This window comes from Macrobrachium rosenbergii, chromosome 3 (genome assembly GCF_040412425.1).
Source record: "Macrobrachium rosenbergii isolate ZJJX-2024 chromosome 3, ASM4041242v1, whole genome shotgun sequence".
Lineage (NCBI taxonomy): Eukaryota > Metazoa > Arthropoda > Malacostraca > Decapoda > Palaemonidae > Macrobrachium > Macrobrachium rosenbergii.
Window position 1 is genome coordinate 16097609 of NC_089743.1, and position 22225 is coordinate 16119833.

General features: G+C 36.3%; 1 protein-coding gene across 1 annotated transcript; it reads right to left on the bottom strand.

The window, feature by feature from the left end:
• Positions 1-16040: 16040 nt before the first annotated feature.
• On the bottom strand, positions 16041-21843 carry LOC136828335 (sortilin-related receptor-like). Its single transcript, XM_067086236.1, has 5 exons — positions 21633-21843; positions 21066-21116; positions 20294-20767; positions 19441-19568; positions 16041-18312 (listed from the first exon to the last, which is right to left on the bottom strand). The coding sequence occupies exons 4-5, from the start codon at positions 19565-19567 to the stop codon at positions 16889-16891; spliced, it is 1551 nt and encodes a 516-aa protein (XP_066942337.1). The 5' UTR covers position 19568; positions 20294-20767; positions 21066-21116; positions 21633-21843; the 3' UTR covers positions 16041-16888.
• Positions 21844-22225: the final 382 nt, after the last annotated feature.

A 22225-nucleotide genomic window follows, 5' to 3' on the forward strand; every position in this document is an offset into this window, starting at 1 on the left:
TAAAAATATTAGCTTTATTGAGGATTATCGTTCCTTTACTTGTCTGTGGAAGGCTAACTTTGATAATTATAAAGACAGAGTCAAACAGAGTGATGCCCTGCTGTTCCTAAAAGCTAAATATGTATTTCAAGTTCAGTTGGAGACATACGTGTGAAGTTCTTGAAAAGCACATTGCTTACCATCCTAACCTCTTCTTCTACGCTCATACATACCCTCCGAGCAGACATGTTAACGACTGCTTCACTCTCGGTGTGAACAGAAACAGGCATGCGCACAGAGGCAAGCGGCTATGGCATGCGTGAACGTGCGTATTGCATGCGGAGAGACATGCGTAGCCGCACGGCAACTAGGCGCAAGGCGCACCGGTGTAAACGCGCCTTAATGGTGGTTATGTCTGAGATTATTAGTAATTTTCGTTTGCAATACGTTCACCTCTTCTGATATTTTTCTTTTCATACAAACATTATATATATATATATATATATATATATATATATATATATTTTATATATATATATATATATATATATATATATATATATATATATATATAAATTTTTGTTTAATTCATTATCGATCATATTACAAAAGGCTTTTAGTCTTACTTCATGTTTGCCTTTATTACATGACTAAGTAATGTATCTTCAAAAATATTGATTTGACAACTGCTTGTCATCCAAACTCAAAAAAATTTTTGAACGGTGTTTTTATTCCAAAATATGCTTTGCCTTCGGTGTAGAAATTGCCTCTGCCATTCTTCTTCTGCTGATACATAAAAAGTCTGTTTAATGTGAATGATACATAATTATTAACCATCATATTCATATTCATATTAATGTGAAGCTCATGCCAGGGAACCATTCAATTATCTACTTTCTTTAGATTTAAAGAAAGACTCGGCCGTAAATGATCTGCGGTGTGATACCCAAATTCAAGTGCCCGAGATATGCCATGAGGAAGTATGTCGGCTGCATGTAGAGGTTGTTAGCTATAGAAGAACAGGTTTAAATCCACCGAATCCTGGATTTTGTATTATGTTATATGAGAACATGATTTAAAAAAAAAATGTATGAGTATGTAATAATGTATAACTTAAAATGTTGGGCAGAGCCTCAAACGACAAACTCTTGACCATTCATGTATTTTTTTATATTATAGAGATTTTACCCCAATAAAGCGCTCAGTCCTCTCCCAGACCTGTATACTTGTCGTGAGTCCTCTAACTGTATTTAAGTGTATATTTTTTTATTTCATCACATTTTGTTATACTTTTATTTTAAAACACACACACACACACACACACACATATATATATATATATATATATATATATATATATATATATATATATATATATATATATGTATATATATATATATATATATATATATATATATATATATGTGTGTGTGTGTGTGTGTGTGTGTGTGTGTATATATATATATATATATGTGTGTGTGTGTGTGTGTGTGTATTATGTTTTGTCCTATTAGCTTTTGAAATGGTACAATTGTGTGGTCCGATAACGTTGGTGATTAAAGTACACATGTCAGTCCTTCATATGCTGTTTGAACCGGATTTTAGCAGTCACCCTCCTCCTGTGCTCTCTCTCTCTCTCTATCTCTCTCTCTCCCTCGTTCTACACACACACATATATACACACATATATATTATTGGTTCTGTTAATTATTTTTTAATTTGTATTTTCCAGCTGTGTGCGGTCTCTTCTTTCCACATATGGCATTCTTATGTGCGGAAGCTTGTTTTGCAAAGTTAATGTCTTCTTGTTATTATTGCATACTAACATTTGGGAATTTTAAAGAATGCTGTAAATAGTAAATGATTCATACTAACTTTCAGTTTTAGCCTAACTGTCGTTGTTTCCTACAGCCATATAATTTTATGGTAAATTGTTACTTATGACGTACGATGTAAGCGTTATTTTTTTCCAATTTTAAGTCCGTGACTCCATTCGAACATCCATTCCTTATAAAACCATGTATTTTTATTTGTATTTATTTATTTGTACGAAATAAGTTGAAATACTCAGTTTGATCATCTCTCTCTCTCTCTCTCTCTCTCTCTCTCTCTCTCTCTCTCTCTCTCTCTCTCTCTGTTATTTGTTTTGTGGATACACTATTTGTGTATGGAATAACATGTAGTTATTAAAATATCTGTGTATTTTATTTAGTTGGTTGATTTTTTTTTCAAGTGCATTAGGCTTCCTATTTTGTGTGTGTGAGAGACAGACAAGACTTCCTTATTTTATTAAATTTATGAAAGATTTTGTATTTTAAATGGTAATAAGATCATTCAGGTTAGTACAAGACCCAGTATAAGATCATTCAGGTTAGTACAAGACCCAGTATTTCCTTGTAAATGTGAGAAGACCCTTTTTGGATTTGAAAGTATCTCGTTATTCCTTTGTAATTGTCAATTTGTACATTGTTCATAAGGAGATAATATCCACTTGAAGTGTATATAAACTTCGGTATCCTATTCCACATGTTTTGACCTTAATCAGATCCATGTGATTAGGAGAAAAAAGAAACAATATGATACGAGTAATTTGACATGGTCAGTATTCCAGAAGTGTCGTAGGCTCCCTTTTTATTTCTCCGGTAGCGTACGTTTTCTATGGTGTCGTATGATTTTCTTTCGTGAAAGGTTACGCAAACTTACTTAAACAATAAGGCCCTATTGTAGGTAAAACTGAAGACTACCAATGTCCCCCTCTGGTCGGTAACAGTCGGTTGACGTGGAAAATTGGCACCATGTTTAGTAACAACTCCTTAGGGATGAACGTATAAACACCAATAAAAATGGTAAATTTAAACAAACAAAAGACATAAAAATTAACAAGAGCATAAACAAAAAGCGGTAAATATTCTGGTCGGCAACGGGCGGGAACCAGCCAACGTTAGTCTTCAGCTTTACCGAACTGTAACTTGCATTTGATCCGGGTTAGTAGCGATTAGCAAATCATCTAACCCCAAGGCGATTATTGTGAAAATTTTTGCTTTATATAATATATATATATATATATATATATATATATATATATATATATATATGTATATAATATATGTATATATGTATCTTCTTCTTCTTTTAACGTGCTTTTTTCCCATTTTTGTATGGGGTAAGCACGATGCCTTCTTTTGAAGGACTTTTTGATTTGGCTTTGGGGTAGACCTGTGGTCTCGATCGGCTGCCCTGCCTGACATCGCTTAGACCCCGGTAGCGTATGTTTCATGTATCATACCCGACCCAACGCCCTTTCTTCCCAGCAGCGAGAAGTTGTTGCGTGGGTATGGCGAGAGTTCGAGACGTGTGAGATGTTTGTTATGTTTTTAGAAGGTGTTGTAGTGGCTTTGTTTTGTGTGTGTATTTAGTCTGTAACACCCATTTGCTTTTTAAGCAAACCTATCCGTTGATTACATATATAATCCCGGATGTCTACACGGATAGCAAAGTGTCTGCCTCTCTGATCAGTCGGCTGCGGATTTGAACCGCGCCACAGACCTCTACGAAGTCCGCTGCTGCTGTAACCGACTGAGCCATAGAGGCTCTATATATGTATATATGTATGTATATATATATATATATATATATATATATATATATATATATATATATGTATGTATAGGATCATGTCAAGATTAGCGAACCCATTCGCAGCAGGGCTCACTATTCTTTACAAGAAGATTATTGTAGTCCGGGGGCCACTACCAAGAAATTTTGAAAAAATTGCCCGGCATGATATAAAAGTTTGGTGTTAATATTTAGTTAGAAGAACATCTGAGGCCATAAGAAATCAATGTTGGACTTAATGAAACTCTTTGCAAACTATCTCAAAATTACTGTTTTTAAAGTTTTTAAACATTCGCTGAGTACAACAATAGTAAAACATCTGTAGTAAATTTAAAGTTTTCCTTGATGTGCAAACTAGTAGTATGGTTTACCAGTATATTAGTATCTTAATTAACTCACTAAGCTGGACCAGTACTTGAAATTTTAGTACATTCCATTTGCAATACACTGAAGTTGAAATACAATAATATGATTTATGTAATGGAAACTATAAACACAATTATATTTGTTTTCACCATGAACTAATAACCAACATAATTATATAGTATTTAGGTTGCAAAATGTTACATATAATGAATTAAACATAAAAAGCAACTTAAAATAATACATAAATGTACTTTAAAATTACCATATGAGCAATGCACAGATATTCTTTTAGTATATTAAGGCTCATCATCCTCAGAGGAGTCAGTTACATATACAGTCCTACTACATTTTTCTAATTGTCCTAGACAAAGGCACCCTACAGAACAGGGAACATCAGCTTTTGCACAAGAACATCCCCTCAAACACTTGGATTTTTTACACATGCAATGTACAAATGACTTTATATCAGGTTTTGCTGGCATAGACATTGTGATAGGAATTAGGATTCCATTTTGAAGCTTCCATCCAAAATCACAAGGTGAGGGGAGTGCTAAATTAATGGCACTAGCATTCTTGCTTGCCTGCTTATACAAAGTTAACTGGTACAAGGCACGCAATACATGAAAATGAAATGCATTCTCGGTTGGGGGAAGTACTCTCAGATCAGACTTTGTTGATGCAAATATGTGCTGGCGAAGTGTGTTTAAACATGTTATACCAGTGTCGTTGTGTCCATAAAGTGCAATGAAATACTTTCTTGCATCATTGTATGTAGCATCCAGTTTTCCTGTATGCTGAGTTGCATCATAAGTGTCTAAATGTTGCAGTTGCCCCAACAGATTCAATCCCACCTTTGCAGCCCTACGTTTACCTCGCCTATATGGATAACTCACTGTATCACATCCACTGAGGATGTATGTGCTGAGTAGAGTAGCTGTCATCTCCTTTGGATTTCTTTCATATTTTTCACTCAACGATTTGACAAGGTTGTGCACAGGGAAAAATTTATTGCTCCTGAATCCAAAGTTCCTTTAATCCCTCAAATCGACAGAAGTGGTACATACATAACATTGTAATGTCAGTGTCTGTTGCGTATACAACTGCACGTTCATATTTAAGATGATCCACACAGTAGGCAATATGTGCGATAAGCCTTGTGTCTGCTTCCTCGTGTTCAGCACAAGAGAGGCTCAGCAGATCAGTAGTAGACTGCTTTGAAATGGCAACTGTATGTCCGCTGTCCTCATGATCCATTCCACCTAAAATGAAAGTAACATCATCTGGAAGTTCTGCTGAACTCTCACATAATGAGCAATAGAGAAAGTGAAGGAGATTTGCCTTGTTCTTTGGGTTTGCCATTAACTGTTCCATTCTGGGATATCAAGATTGCTGGATACACAAAATTCCTTTTGAGTTCTCTGTCTGGCCTCTCCTTTTCCTCTCATAAGTCTTCACACTGTGATCACTGTCAGTGTCATACCTATCACCAACTATATTAATACATGAACAACTGGTTGGCTTCATTTGGAGAATACGTTGGAGATAGGATTTGAAGAGTTCACCAAATGTTTTTGCACATGAATGCTGAAATCTGTTGACAAACGACATCATGTCTATGAGATACACTGTCTGTAAAGGTGAATCTGGCAGTGTTGGTTGTGAAATATCTTCTTCAAATCCTGCCTCTAACATTAGACTTGTTAAAAAGTTTGACTTACAACCTTTGCGCATTGAATATCCTGCTGCAAGTGTGCAATTTACATCAAAGAGTGACAGAGGATAAGCAGTCCATTCATGACTAAAGGCTTTTTTTCTTGTTTCATCATCTGCATTTTGAGCAAAGCACAATGCTCTGGTAACCGAGCTCTCATCTTTATATATGTAATTATCCATGCTAGGTGATTATAAAGATCATCTGGGATACTGTCAGAAGCAGAATCATAAGATATCTCTAATCCAGGAGAATCTTCAACATTATCTACAGTTTGCGATGAGCTTTCTCCTACATCAGTTCTTTTTCTGTATAGCTGTGATTTTGCTCTTTCTTTCATCACAGACCTCAGATGTTTTGACAAACCAAAGAAGTCAGTCTGAGTACTTAAAGACTGGTTGATATCACTGTCACTTTCATCAGATTCTACTTGTATTTCGGAATCATTTAATTCATGTTGCAAGCTAGCCACTAGGGAGCACATCTCTGACACTGTAATCTTTGATGAACAGACCAAACTTGCCTTTCCTCTTTGAGGCACTATCTGGATGTCACTCCCGAAGTGATCAGCCAGACGTTTTGAAACCTGTCTGTTCTATATAAATCTGCATTGCCTGCTTTATTTTCTTTGAAGGAGTTCCCTGTATCTGTTTCTGCAGTTGAGTAATAAAAACCAGATCGCTCCTTTAATAAGGGTTTTGTAATTTCAGACACTAGTTGAGAGAAAGCATCATCATGAACACGATAAATAGAAACTGAGGTTTGTGTTGGTCTCCTGTTCATGAAATGATTCATACATGACTTATGATACCGAAAATCTGAAGCAATCATATCTATTGACTCTTCTGTATGACCTTGAATCTTGACTAGAATATCTTCATCTTTTAATTTCTTAGCTTTCTGGTGTATAGCATTTTGCCTTTGCTTTGTGGCTACAAGGATAAGCCGCCATTCTCCCTTTGAATCTCTTTTTTATTGCAAATAAAGCAACATGCCTTGAAGTTGACTGAAGACCTTTTGCGTAAATCAACAGAGAGAGCAACAGAACTAGTTTCAGGGTTGTTTTCCTCAACTCTGACTTCTTTTACAGCATGCTGTGATACACTTTTTCTTGTGAGTATAGTTGCTGCGACATGTTCTGTGACACACAGGTTTCATGGCTAGAAACTTGTTATCATCCATCATAACTGACCAAAGCCTGTCATAAACTTCATCTTGACGCATTTCCACTGCATATTTGAAGGCACCAAACCCCTTTTCGTTAAGCTGTTTAGGTCACTGTTTGTGGCACTGCTTTGACAGATCACACACTTTGTAAAGTCAGTATCCTGGCATGAGGATCTTTTGTTGTGAAAACAGGTTCCATGTTAGTAACTTATCTAAATTTTTCACCTGGAAGAAAATAAAATAGTATGTTAATTGTTAATACGATATTTGATGCAAGATCTGATAAAAACATTGTAAAATTCAAGTTTTATATCGTTTGTTTAATATATCCATTGCTACTTATCCGTTGGTACTCTTCTGTAAAACGTAAATATACAACAAATAGATTAATATTTTGTACTCTTTAATTAATTATTAGCATTTCAGTACACAATACTACACATCTCACAGTTGCAACACTATAGTGCTTGAAACTGGAGCCAGTATTATAATACATGGGAGCAGAAAACTCTACGGATAATTCAGCGAAATTAGAGCCATACACCACTGCAGTCAAATAGATGTTGACCTACTTTTGCAATAGAATTTTGAAAGCCAACATTGGTTTTCATGTGCTGGAATGTGTCCTCTATAACCTGAGGGGTCAAAATTTTTATATCAGAGGCTGTAAGGTTAGACCTGTTTTTTGCAAGCTAGAGATGTCTGGCCCCTGACTATTGGGTTCGTTATTCTTTACATGGGAATAATCGGGTTTGCTGTTCTAGACATGAACACTTCGGTACCAGACATTTGATCCCCAGGGGCTAGTGCTAGACAAGGCGAAATACATTGGACCTCCAGGGGCTGGTACTAAACACGGCAAAACAGTGTAGATGAATCACTGTTTCCCCGTGTTTAGTACTAGCCCTCATGTGAAATTGGAGTTTGGACCGGAAAGGGTTGGCTATTCCTTACGTGGGGATCATTGGGTTCGCTGTTCTTGACAAGGTGGAAGAAGAACAGGTGAAATCACGCGCAGAAGAAAATATATTGTCATATACCCTATTGTAAATGAAATACGACCAGGATAAAACAATATATTACTTGAGTAAGAATAAGAAGAGAGAGAGAGAGAGAGAGAGAGAGAATTCTGTCGTGAGTTTTACTTAACCTAATAAAGACCTAGGCCTATATCGATATACGAGTATAATTTTATATATGCCTACTGAAAATCATGAAGGGTTTTGGCCATAATATTAGGCCTACTTACTATAGTTAATTCACTTTAGCTAGATATATCTGCCTGAAGGGCTCCCCTAAAAGGACTCCTATAATTGTCTACAAAAAAAAAAAAAACTTTCTTTAGCAGCCAAGTTCAGGGAGGCCTTTTAAGCGAGCTCTTCAGGAGGAGGAATCTAGCTTAAGTAATGTACTATTAACCCACGAATTGACAAAAATGCAGAGAGAGAGAGAGAGAGAGAGAGAGAGAGAGAGAGAGAGAGAGAGAGAGAGAGAGAATCTTGTCATAAATTTTCCTTGTCCCGTAAAAAAATCTTGGCTAGACCCATGCGCCTATATGCTGTAAGCCTAGGCATTTTAGTTTATAGCAATGGGCCTGACAACAACAAAGAGTTAACAAACAATATGAGAGAGTTGATAATAGGCTTAAGCAAAATAACTTTCATGAAAATTATATCAATCGTCAAACAAAAGTGTTGCGTATATATAGGCTTATAAAATAAATTAATTATACAAAAAGAAAGCATAAAAAGATCTGAATTGTAAGCCTTATAAACATGCCTTATGAATAGATTATTCAAAATTTTTGTATTCAAAGTCAGCTGATAATAAACCAAACCATTTTCATTTAAGAAATATTGAATTGGGTCTCTCTCTCTCTCTCTCTCTCTCTCTCTCTGTCTTACATAATTTCAGTTCCAAAACAGGCTAAGCCAACTAAAATACTCTGCTATTGATATAGCAAACAAACAATATTTACCTGGAGTTATATCCTTTGTTGAGTAGGCACAGCAGTATCTTTCAATTGGTGTGCATTTTTAGGATGATAATCTAAGAGCATATGTCTATGGCTTTCTCCATTATCACCAGGGACAAAATGAATGGAGCATATTCTTGCATTCTTCACGTTGAAATCATCTTTCCTTTTGCACAGATTAACCCAAGTTTCGCAAAATGAAATGCCTTTTTCTTGGCGATGGCGATCATGATTATCGCAACCAAACACAGCACATACCACCATCTTTGTTGTCTCTTATCAGCTGATTGAAATGTTAAAAGATCGACGAATTCCCTCCAAAACAGTATGAGTCAATGAACCTCTTGCCACTTACTCAGATGGGTTCCAAGTGCCGTCACTGCGCGGGAAAACGCAAAACTCGTTCTCTCACGAACTCACCTTACTCTTCTTCCACCTTGGTTCTTGACATGGAGATGTTGGGTTCGCTAATCTTGACATGATCATATATATATATATATATATATATATATATATATATATATATATATATATATATATATATATATATATATATATATATATATATATATATATATATATATATATATATATATATATATATATATATATATATATATATATATACTATATATATATATATATATATATATATATATATATATATATATATATATATATATATATATATATATATATATATCAATCAGTAAAGCTGTATCCCCTAGCAGAGGCTGGTTCTACAGGAAAAACATTACCACCATCACAGTTGTGTTCATATTTCAAGTACCGAATCGTGAATGAACCCCAGAAAACTTCCACAATATGAGATGCTTCATGCTCTTTAAAAAGAACATTCAGCAGCTTGACTTCAGACCCCCTACATGCATACTGCTCTGTTCCCACCGTCTTTCATGCATTTTTGTGATTCCTGAACGTTAGGGCCTTTCCTATCCATTACATCTTTTGCACCATCAACCAGCACTGAGTTTTCCTCTCATCCTTCCCCTTCGTAACACTTCCGAATTATTTACCTTTCAAAAACCCTCATCTATGCTCCCACAAATGTTTTTTTCCACTACTTTCTTTGCCCTTTCAGTTATTATGTCACAGCATATGTGTAAACAATTGATTTTAACATCTTTAACATACGAAGTGCCCGTGCCTTGGGACTGATGTACCAAATCCAAGGTAAAAAGTTTCTACACCTTGTGGGAGACAATTCTTATGTTTATGGTAGTTATATGTTACTACCTTCCATTTGTTACTGTGATTACCTGTTTTGGTGATATGATTGGTTCTTAGTATCTGTTCCATTCTCGCGGTGGAATATCCTGGATGTAGGATGATATAAATGCAATCTTCTGCTGCTGTTTTTGGGCGGTGTACATTGTAGCGAGAGACACGAAGAAGAGAGATACAAAGTTTACAAGCATATAAATGATAACAGTACCAAATATATGAGCATTGAAGTTAAGCATACAATAATGAATCATATCCTGTTACATGAGGTAGAACTTACAGAGTCAAAGTCTGTGAGGTAGTTCATATAGGATTCAGTACTAAACATGAGAATAACATTGTTGTACTTATACATTGCAGTATTGTACAATACCTATAAACTTAACACATTCACTGTATGAGAATTTCATTGCAATATTGTTAAATACCTATGAACTGAACACATTCATCATATGAGAATTTCCCACTCTAGTTACATAATGTATCTTGTGCTGTGGTGTTATTTAACATATCTTGCACTTACATATGAGATATACATGACAACAGTGTCACTTAAATGGTAGAGAAGCATCTTTGTCTTGAGTCCATCAGCAACCACATGTCAGGTCAACCTATTTAACAAGGACTGTTACCGTGGAGGTAGTAGTAGAAGATGCCAATTCAGAGGAGTGCCTAGTAAAGAGTTATTGATGTCTTGGTGAGAAGAGGTGTCTCGTAAATGGGAGATGAGCCCCTTCTCCAGGGGCCAGTGTTTCCCACTTCACTGGAATGCTGGGAAAAGAATGTGATTGCTCTTTTGCTGCTCCACATGGTGGGAAGGTTATCTTTAGCTTTTGATTCTAATGCAACATACCCAAGATAATAGTGCTTAGTAGAGGGTTCTAATGCCCTTTTAAGAGGAAATGTTTCCTAGGTGGCAGATGAAATATTTGTCTCGAGGCCTTTAGCAACCATATGTCAAGTCAATCTATATAGGGGGAACTGCTATCATGATGGTGGTAAGTGTTGCAGCTTGGTCACTGTTACCCCGGGAAGTGTCATTGATGAAGGTTACAGATATAGTGTACCCCAAAGGTAGAGGAGCTCTTGGTAAAGGGCTATTGACTCCTTGGTAAGAAGTAATAAATGCACTTTTAAATGGGAAATGAGCTGCTTTTACTGAGGTCAGCGTCAGCCACACTTTTCATTACTCGGGGATGCTGAGAGAAGAAAATAATAGCATTCTTACAGCTTTTTTGTGTAAAGCTACCAAATGGCTCATTGTCTGAGGTACATATGAAGGTGTGTAACTCAAGTAGCTTGTTTGAAATTCTACCAGTCTTCATTCTTGTGCTTTGATTTCCCCAAATCTCCTGTCATGTCTGGATTCCCATCTTAGTTCTCACTCATGTAGGTAGGTCTTCAAGAGAAGCCCGGTTGACACTATTACTGTTCTTCGCATGGATTTACAAAGGACTTATCCAAGCCATGTCCATCTCTCTTTCATCATCATCTCATCTGTACAGAGAACAGTGTACTAGTATTTTTCTTTATCCATTATTCTTAAATTTACAAAGTCTTTTACATATAGTTTTATTGCCATACTATGATTCATGTAAGTACTGTATAGCAATAGAGATCATACTAGACTAATGTAAAATCTTTCCTTCATAAGCAGCTATAATCTATTAGGCCTTCAGATCTTTTTGGGCCTCCCCGTTTTTCAGTTTGCTGTTTTAATCGCACTGATTTACAGCTTAACAGGGTCTGCATTACGTATCTGAGCCTAAATGTGTGAAAGACTCACCCTCATTAATCCTTCCTCCATCTAGTATTATTTCAACTCATTGTACACACTGAGAAATAATTTCTATTTTGCTCAATAGAAAAATATATACTGTATCTCAACTTTCTCAAGATATATCCTGCATCCTATTAAGCAAACTATGTCACTGACTTGTTTGCTGTTTAAAAGAGCATTATCAGCTAATTCTAAGTCTGTGAAGTGTCTGTTGTTAATTGAGTCTATATCTATTCCATTCAACCACTCTTTTCATTATAAAATCAATAAAAGGGCAAACAGCTAATGAGACATCATTTTCCTAATTAGAACCACTGTATTTACTTCAAATTAATTTGACAAGGCTGTAACATTAACTTTACTTCTGTTTTGAACAAAGGAAATACCAGTGTGCCACAGACCTTCCATTAAGTGGTGTGTGGACACGTCAAATTCCATCTAATCAACAAAAGCTGCCAGTAGTGGGGTTTTAAGATCTGTAGCATTGCTGCACAATATTTCTTAGCACAAATATTTCATATATGTATATACCTACCTTTTCTTAAAGTAGCTTGTTCATCTCAAAACATTTCATCTAACTAAATGAAGATGAGCAGTTGTTCCTATAAAAATGCAAACTGGTTAGTTGAACTTGTGTGGTTTTCTTTGTATGAGTTTTTGTTTTTGAGAAATGTCTCTTCAGAGGCGTCAAGGATTTTAAGAGTGGAATCTTTATCCCTCCATTTTTTCTTAGGTGGATTCCACCATTTAACACTGATCTTTCTATCATATTCAGCAGTGTTGCTGATGTAGGGGAGACATTACTGTTGGGAAATTCTCGGTGGAAGAGGTAGTCTTCAAGTGTTAGTCTGCCTCCTCATTGCTGCTGAAGGTCTCCCTTTTCCCTCCTTGAGTATCCCCTTCTTGGGCAGGAGGTGGGTTTCACAGGAAGTGGAGTTAGACGGTCTACTCTTACAACATTAACTGGGAAATCTGCTATTGCTGCAGCCCTTACAGCATCACCTGTTATGCCAGCTGTTGCTAGGAGCTCAGTGCTACTGAATTCCCAGTAGTGGTCTCCCTTTCCATGGAAGATACCCCAGGACATGACCACTGCAAAATCCTCAGTGGAGGAAAACAAGACCTGAATGAAGAGGTGACAAAGTGCAGGCACTGTCCTTCCACCACCACCATATCATTGTCAAGCTTATCCTCTTCCTCATCCACATCCTCCTCGTCTTTTCCTTAACCCCTTCAGCAGAAGGAAGGAGGGGATTCCACATAGTCTCTCATAGAAGATTCCTTGGAAGCACACCTGGTTGAGCCAATACAGCCTAATTCTGAACTTTTCCAGTCTCCACAGTGGGCAAGTGTAAGCAGTGGGATTAGTTCTTCCTCCCATGTTCCTTTGAGAGTGATACTGTGCAGAGCCTATGCAACCCTGCACGTATCTGGTCCACAGACCAATATGTGCAGGTAGCTCTTCCTCCTGTGCTTCCCAGGAAGTATAACTGATCGAGTTTACATGACCTGTTGTTGGCACTTTTCTTGTCTTTGAAATGTGTATGCAAGCAGTGTGGATAGCTCTATCTATCATGTTTCTCTGGGAACACACTGGCAGAGCCTATGCAATCTTGTGCATACCTTGTGCTTGCAGGTAACTCCTCCTCTTGTACTTTCCTGGAAGTGAACCACCCTGCCTAATCATTCAGAGCTTATGTGAGCTTTGGATCATGTGTGTACCAAAAAAAGAGCTGTGCCAGAGTATCGGTATCGGTGAAAAGTGGGCCGATACTTTTGTATCTGACTTCAGAAAATGCAGTAATTTAAAAATTTCAATCATAAGAAAGCTGAACAAATAAGCAATTACATAATCTATTACAGTCACAGTGACTGTAGTTTTGCACTAACAGGAAGGTACCATATACTGTATATATATATATATATATATATATATATATATATATATATATATATATATATATATATATATATATATATATATACACTAGAGTAAAATTCTCATAACAGTATTTTCCGTAATTTCTAACTTTTAGGTCAGTTTTCACAACTGTTTGTATTCTATAATCTATACTGCATAGCCAAAGTAGACAGAGAAACAACACTTACCATCTTAGGACTTAGAGCTCTTTGCAGCAAAGCTGCATTATGTTATGTATGTACTGTAAAAGGACCTAGATCAAACACTATTGATAAAATATATAATTGATCTACTGTTAGGAAAATTATGTTAAGAGCATGACCTTACTGCAATATTTCTACGGGTAAGTAGACCTGTCCGGTACAGGTCAACTTTAAAACAGTACTTCTACTGGTTAGCAAATCTGTCCCATACATGTCTCTCCTCAGTCTAACACGGGTGACTTGGGTCTTGGAGTCAACTCAGAGCCCCTCTTCAGATATACTTATTCATTTTGAACTACAGGAAGTACTTTGTTTTTTTTTTACTTTAATAAATTTGTGAACTACAGAAGCCCTTTTTTATTTACTTTAATAAATTTGTAAATATATCATTATTGTTTTTTTACCCCCACATATAAAAGTATAAGATTCGTACTTCCTAGTCACTGCATTATACACTAATTATACTCAATACTTCAGCAACTTAAATAACATAAACTAATGTCTGTAACTGTGTATACATTTAGCTACCAGAATTTACTAAATAACTAAGTCCAACTATAGAATTTAGTAGTAGCCCAATTATAGCTGGTTCACTTGAGGTAGATTCTTGGGCCTACGAGATGTTTGTTTAGCGGCCTCTGATTGGCTGGTACCGGGAGGTAGGCAGCTCGCGCAGTCTCATTTTTGCGTCTGTAGCTCAGAAAACTAGCAATATGTTTATATTTCTTCATTTAGCTCACGTTTTGCAAAAGATAGGAAAGTTCTGGTCATACCATGGGATTCGTTATTAGTTGTACAACTAAATCATGACTTTCTGAAATCAATAAGATAAAACACAAAGGAATTACAACTAGTAAAAATGAAGAGAGAAGCATTTAATTTACTATACCTGTTTTTACTTATCATCGGATTTTGCATCATTGATGTGATCAAGACAAAGTAAAACTTGTGTTTTCATACAATAAATTCGCCCTGAATACGCTGGTGCTTTCAGATTTTAGAAGTGTGTGATGTTGAAGAAAAAATGAACTATATATATATCCATGAAAGATTAAGTCCTCGATGCTCTTGTACAGTCTTGACATTGCTGCCATGTGAAGTGCCACTGATTTGGGATACGGCCTCACACTTGGCCTTCTAATCCATTTCACACCTTAACATAAGGCAAGGCCCCGTGCTGTATCCCAGCTTCAAAGGGTGTCAGCCAGGTTTTAACTCCTTGTGATTTTTATCTAAAATAATACCATTTTTGCCTTTCTGCATTATGCGAAAGTTTCCAAATAGCCACCCACGCATGATGGTTACAGTTCCATACTCCATAGCGATATTGCAAACAAATGTAGATCGAATAAATACCAAATCGTGGGGTTTTTTTAACGTGTGGTTGTGGTTCATTAAAGAAGGAATATCTGATAGTTTAATTGTTTAAGCAAAGAAAGCTTGATGCGTGGACACTGAGTGGGACAAAGGTGAAAACCTAGTATGTGCAGGAATGGATGGACTGAGTGATTGTGTCTGAAGTAGACAAAGGGAGGGAGGGATAGCACTGGTCGTGTTCGGAAGACTGGATTAGTAAAAAAGTATAAATTTGTTAGTTTAAAGATCATATGAGTAAAATTGAGTACGGCTGGAGTAAAGGTGTAATAGTAAGAATGTGTAAGGACAAGGACAGGAAAAGAATGGGTGAAAGTGAAATGTTTGGGAAGAGTGAATAAATGCCAGGTCGAGATATTTGGGTTAAAAGTTCTTGAGTTCCTTCCATGAAGCCCGATAACAGAAATATTAAACTCTCTCTCTCTCTCTCTCTCTCTCTCTCTCTCTCTCTCTCTCTCTCTCTCTCTCTCTCTCTCTTTTTTTTTTAAATTTTAGGTAAAGGTGACTTGGTGGCCGAAGATTTTTGATACTTAAAAGTGTATTATTCATGTAGGTACAAGTAACTTGGTAACTTATGTCATTTCATACTTAAATAAGCTATTCATTCTTCATGCCTTTCCTTCTTTTCATGTAACTCTTTCTTGTACAGAGTTTTATTTTGTGGTATATAAATAGTTTGTAATAACTTGGAAAGAATTAAACAAAAATGGAATTATTAAATGTATTTTGCCCAACAAAACATATAAAATAATAATAAACAACAATATATTATTGACAAATATCTGTCATTGTTTCGACTATAACTATGTAAAGTGCACTTTATTCTGGCATATGGCTAAGAAACTTGTCATAACAGGATGTTTAGGGAAAAAAGAACTTGAATTTTTCAGGTTTATATATACAGCAGGGTTGCACATCAGTGCTGCATTATGATAATTTCATGCTAGTTCACTTGCACAGTTTACTAACAGAGGTAAGGAATGAAAGGGTTTCTAGAATTGCCTACCTTTAAATAAAAACGACTTTTCACATTACGAGCATAATCGAAGGTCTGATGCTAAAGAGATTCTATGCGAACGCGATTGTTTTACAGTAACAAGTGCTTGGTTAAACCATAAAGAAATGGAGAAAGCATTTCAAGGAAGCCCAAACAATTGGGTTGTGGTCAACCAGATAAATTAAAAGTTTATTGGAAGGAAGAGGATGCAAAATTTAGAGACACCATAGTTCAGTGAATGGTTAGTGAAGTAACGCCTGTGTGCACCTATAGAAAATCTTAAATATTACAAAAGTGTGTACAAGATTTAAATAATTTAAAACTGCGTAATTATGCCTTGATTTACTTAAAACACTGCATAATTATGCTCTGATTTTCAAACTTTGGTGCATTATGTGCAAACGATAAAACATTTCAAATTTTATAACTTGGACTTGTAGACTGTGACTTTCATAAGTAATGATTTATTTTATATTGATTTCTTCCCGTTTTTGTAAATATTCATCTATTCTTCCTGTGCTTAACACACACTAAACGGAACAAGTAGTTTGTTAGATTTTATGTGGGACATTTCATCTCATCGCTGCCATCCATGCAGTCCCTGTTTCCGTCGCACTGTTGATAGTCGTAGATGCAGGCACCGTCTCGACACTTGAAAGACTTCTGTGGCGTGCACGTCCAACTGTGGCACAAGGCCTCATCGCTCCCATCCCAGCAGTGCCTCACATAGTCACACACTAGCTCATCCCAGATGCACTCGCCACTCTTGCACCGGAACTGACAGTCATGGGGACAAGAAACGTCTCCACAGTCATCTTCGTCACTCTTGTCTTTACACTGGAAGATACCATCGCACTGCATGTCTTTTGGTATACAGTGGCCGCTGTTACAACGGAATGGTCTTGAAGGAGGGCATGAGAAGCTGCTACACTCCATTTCATCACTGCTATCGAGACATTCTATGATGCCATTGCATCGGGCTTCAGAATTTTCAATACACTGCCCAGAAGCGCACTGAAAAGGTCGTTGTAATGGACAATTCATTTCTAAACAGAGTGACTCGTCTGCAAAATTGTCACAATCATAAACGCCATTACACATCTGCATTTCATCAATACATTCTCCTGTTGAACAATGCAAATTTTTCTTACCCTCAGTGCAGTGTCCAGACATGCCCAAATTTATTTCATCACTTCCATCAGCGCAGTCTTCTCGTCCATTAAACGTAAGAATATCATCTATACATTCACCAGACCTGCAGTGAAAGTTATGTTCTGCACACAGGAAAGTGGCACAGTTTTCCTCATCAGACCCATCAGGGCAGTTGTCCTCTCCGTTGCATCTTACACCAGTCTCATAACAGTGTCCTGTGTTACAGTGAAAACCTATACAATTTTTGCATAATTCATCGGATTCATCAGATCTGTCGTCGCAGTCAGGAACAGTATCACAAACTTGTTTGTCATAGATGCAGTGACCTGATTCACATTTCCAGTATGGATAAGGGCAGGAGTAATTGCGGCAGAGAACGATGCTCTCGTCAGAACCGTCGTTGCAGTCTAATTGTCCATTGCATACCAGTTGCTTGTATATACACATGCCACTAGTGCACTGGTACTCGTACGATTCGCATGGATGCTTCTTACACATGAGGGAATTTTCGTCGCTTCCATCAGTACATTCGGTCTTTCCGTTGCAAATGTTGTGTTGCGGAATGCACTCCCCGGACGTACACTTAAACCCTGTGCAACTACATGACATTTCATCAGAGCCATCTGTGCAGTCTGTAACGCCATCACATCTTTGACTGGGATGAATACAGTCGCCTGAGCCGCAATAATCACTACGTGGGGAAGGGCAGTCCTTAGCACCCTGGCAGAATTCGTCACTTCCATCTTTGCAGTCTTTCTTCCCATCACAGATGAAAAATTCCCCGATGCACTGACCACTTCTACAACGGAACTCGTTTACGTCACATTTCCCTGGAATGTTAATGTTGTTCATGATATTTTGCATTATTGATTAAGTTAATTTATAGGAAGTCTCTGTGATCCTTTTTGTATAATGTGCGTTTGATGGATAACTAGATAGAAGCGGAAAATTTTAAGGTATATAATTTAAAAAATTGAAGAGAAAACTTATAAGAAAAGGAGTAAATACCGAGGAGTTTTTTAGTGGAGAAATTAAATAGTTTTTAGTGTGACCTTGGGACGAAATATTTAGACTGGAGTGAAATATAAGGATTAATTAACAACTAAATCCATCCTCATATGCATTAGAATGTCCAGATAGGTAAAGTAATTGCCAGTACCTTTATTCAAAATGAAGCTTTTAATCTCGGAAAAGCACAAGTCTATAAACACTTGTTTTCGTCTTGCGTTTCGCTGGGAATTTACTTGAAAAGTACAGTAAGCTGAGTATGGATGCAATAATTTCCTGTAACTAAACAACCTTCTTCGTTGAGTAAATAATAACTAGGCTGATGGGAACCCGAATACAAGTTTCTTCCTCTTCTTCTTTTTCTTCTTCTTCTGCTTCTTCTGATTATTATTATTATTATTATTATTATTATTATTATTATTATTATTATTATTATTATTATTATTATTATTCAAACTGCAACTCTAGTTGAGAGCGCCAAGGGCTCTAAACGGGAAAGCATCCCAGTAAGAAAAAAGAAATACAGATATAGAGAAGGGATTATAAAAGAGAAGCAACAGAGAAAGCCAAATAAGGTAAAACAAATTATTAAACTTAATAAAACTACTTCTACCTAGTCGGAGCTAAGATCTTTTTCACAATCATAAATGACACCGATGCCCAGAGTCCCTAAATCACTTTAATGTACCCTTAGTATCCTCAGACTTCATTAGACAGTCATGGCTTTCTTCGGGAAACTGGCATATTCTGATCAATGAATCTCTTTCTTTTAGATGGTGTATTATTTTTACATATTTGATCTTTAGGTCTGACAAGCAGCCAACATTTGTGCAATAATTGTCGTTTTCAGAATTATTACGATAACTGAATAAAGGAAAAGATTAAATACGGACTTTTAATTATTTTTGATATGTCACAGTGCAAAACCGAAACCAGTTTGCTTAACTTACGCTCAGAACACATTTGCGGATTTTCATCCTCTCCGTTCATGCAGTGGGATATTCCATCACAAAGCAGCTCTCCAAATACACACACACCAATATAGCCACTGCAGTGAAAAGTCCAGGTGGGCAGCATCCTAGAACACAGTTATATGATATGAATATATGAATTTACGAAAAGTTAGATGTCGAAGTTGCCTATATACTTCAGTACTGAGCTCTACAAGCTACTTATTACTTAGATTTAAAACTCTCACTTGGGAATGTTTTAGATGGCATCTCACAGCTTATTGAGTTTTGAAGCTTTAGGATCACGCGAACACAAAATCCGTGACTTTTCGAGGCCAGTCAAAATAATTGAATTTTTGGCAAGATTTTTGACAAATGGTTATCTTGTCTCATTCGACGTGCATTTAACGTAGCAAACAAATAATCAGCTTGTTATAACAGTATATAAAACGAGTTTAATGCTGGCCGCAAATTGTACATTTATCTTTATGTTTTTATGCATACTTGTGAGGATAATTCCTTAGTGTAAATTACTACCCTACTTGATTTTCGTGATGCAGACATCTGTCTTGTTTAGTATATAATGTGTATACAATTCTGCTCAAGTCATTATACACCATTGTTGGTAATGTTATTAACTGATATGAAACAATAAAATACGGAATAGTCTTATTGTCCAGAGAATCAGTATTATTGTGCAAATAGCCAAGTTTTTGAGGTAAGACGGAAGGCAACAAATTGGGTTTTTAGGAAAAAAAATAATAATAATAAAAAAAAAACACCTGGCTGATTTAATGTTGTAAAAGTAGGCGAGAAAAAAAAAAAACCTAAAATTTTAAATCATTAGGCTTACCTGTGGCGAACAGAGTTTCCCTGTACAGCCAGGGCGGAGTGAAATCGGGATGCTGGTCTGTGCGGATGTATGTTTTGGGTAACTGGCTGGCTCGTGTTTGGATATACCTTCTCTGTGTTTTTGCCTTGGTTTCGTTTGTAAATTGAAGCATGTCAGTTATAAATGTGAGGGACACTTTTTGTTGATATCCTGTTAGGGGTTCCTCAGCAACCTTCTTCTGAATCCATGGATTCCCACTTTCTGACTTAGCCCAGGTCAAGTCAATGGTGAATGGAAAACTCAGAGGATTTACAAGGCTTTCTTTATCGATAATGTTGTTCCACGCTTCTGTCTCGTGCAGATCATACATTGTTTTGCTTGCGATGCCAAAGCTCTTAACAGTATCAGGCTGAGTACACTGAACTAGCTGGCAGGTGCCACTGATACAGCTAAGGTAGTCACAGTCGTTACTACTTTTGCATCGTTTCCCCACCACTGAAATTAAAGAAAAATCTGAAATTACTTCTTTGCCAAATGCTGTTTTATTGTCTTTGTGTTATTTTTATTGTGTCTTTAATCTGTGCATGGAATTAGTTTCGTGAAGTTGAAAGCTATTGAAAGTTTCGAGAACATTGTTCTGGAAAATGCTAAGAAGCAGTACAAACTTTCTCCTTAATCATTACAAGTACCCTAGCTATTTCTGTTCCGTTGTAATGACACAAGTGGCTTTTACATTGTAAATCATATCTGTCTGACGTCCTAATCTCTTAAAATCATACGAAAGTTAACTTACTTGCACATGAAGCGTCTCCATTGTTATCATCTCCAGGGCATTTGCAAGACTCTGGGGGTAAAAATGAAACATATATGGTTATCTAAACTTAATTCTTTTCCTGTTCATATAGCTGCATATGTTGTTTTTCTTCAGTACTATTTTTAGAAATTGTAAGGGACAGAATTGTTCCGAACTATCGTTAGTCCTCTAAATAAATTACACACATACCTAATGCAAGGTAGAAGGGTAGAGGCTAGTTTCTTTTTTTTAACGGAAGGTTTCTTTATGCATAATTTTGATGCTGTTATGATTGTGCAAGATTTGCAAGTATTAAAGTAGTGGAAATATTTTATACCCTTAGCTACCAAGTAGACACCAAATGTTTATGATTCAAAACACTGCCCTTAATATGTTGTCTGCAGATGTATTAGAGTACAGCAGCAGTAAAAATTAGCCTCAACCAAAGGCAGAAATTTTTAGGAGACTTATAGGATGAACATAAGTTAAAAAAAGCTCATTGTAAGATTTTGACGATATAGTCATTGAATATGGAGGAAAATTATAGGAAAGAGGCATTCCACATACCTTGTATGATGCCTACTATATCTTCTAAAATCCCGAACAGTTGTGTATAATTAGGGATCTTGAACACGCAACCACTATGAAAGGCATCCACCACGGATTGGTTCACACCAACACCATCAGTTCCCACCATCACAAGACAGATTGTTTGGAATATTTCTCTCAAATATAGGAGTTGTTGTAGATTTCCAATAATATCTTGATCTGACACGACCGCAACTGCAATATTTTAGGATGAGGAGAGAACCCGTAAGGTTGTCACGGTTTCATCTAAATTCAGATATTTAGTGCGAAGTAAAAGTTTAAATTTGATATCCTGACTGAAATGTATATTATTTTAACAACGATAATGACAGTAAAATTACAGAAACCGTGTCTATGTTAGTGCGTACGTACGGTAGTATACCGCTGTATATGTAAAAGCACATAATTATATAGGTATACATATATATATATATATATATATATATATATATATATATATATATATATATATATATATATATATATATATATATATATATATATAACTCCATTTCTCTACAGATGAGATGGCTCCAGAGCGTGAAAACGTTCGGATTCTTGGTGTGTAGTTT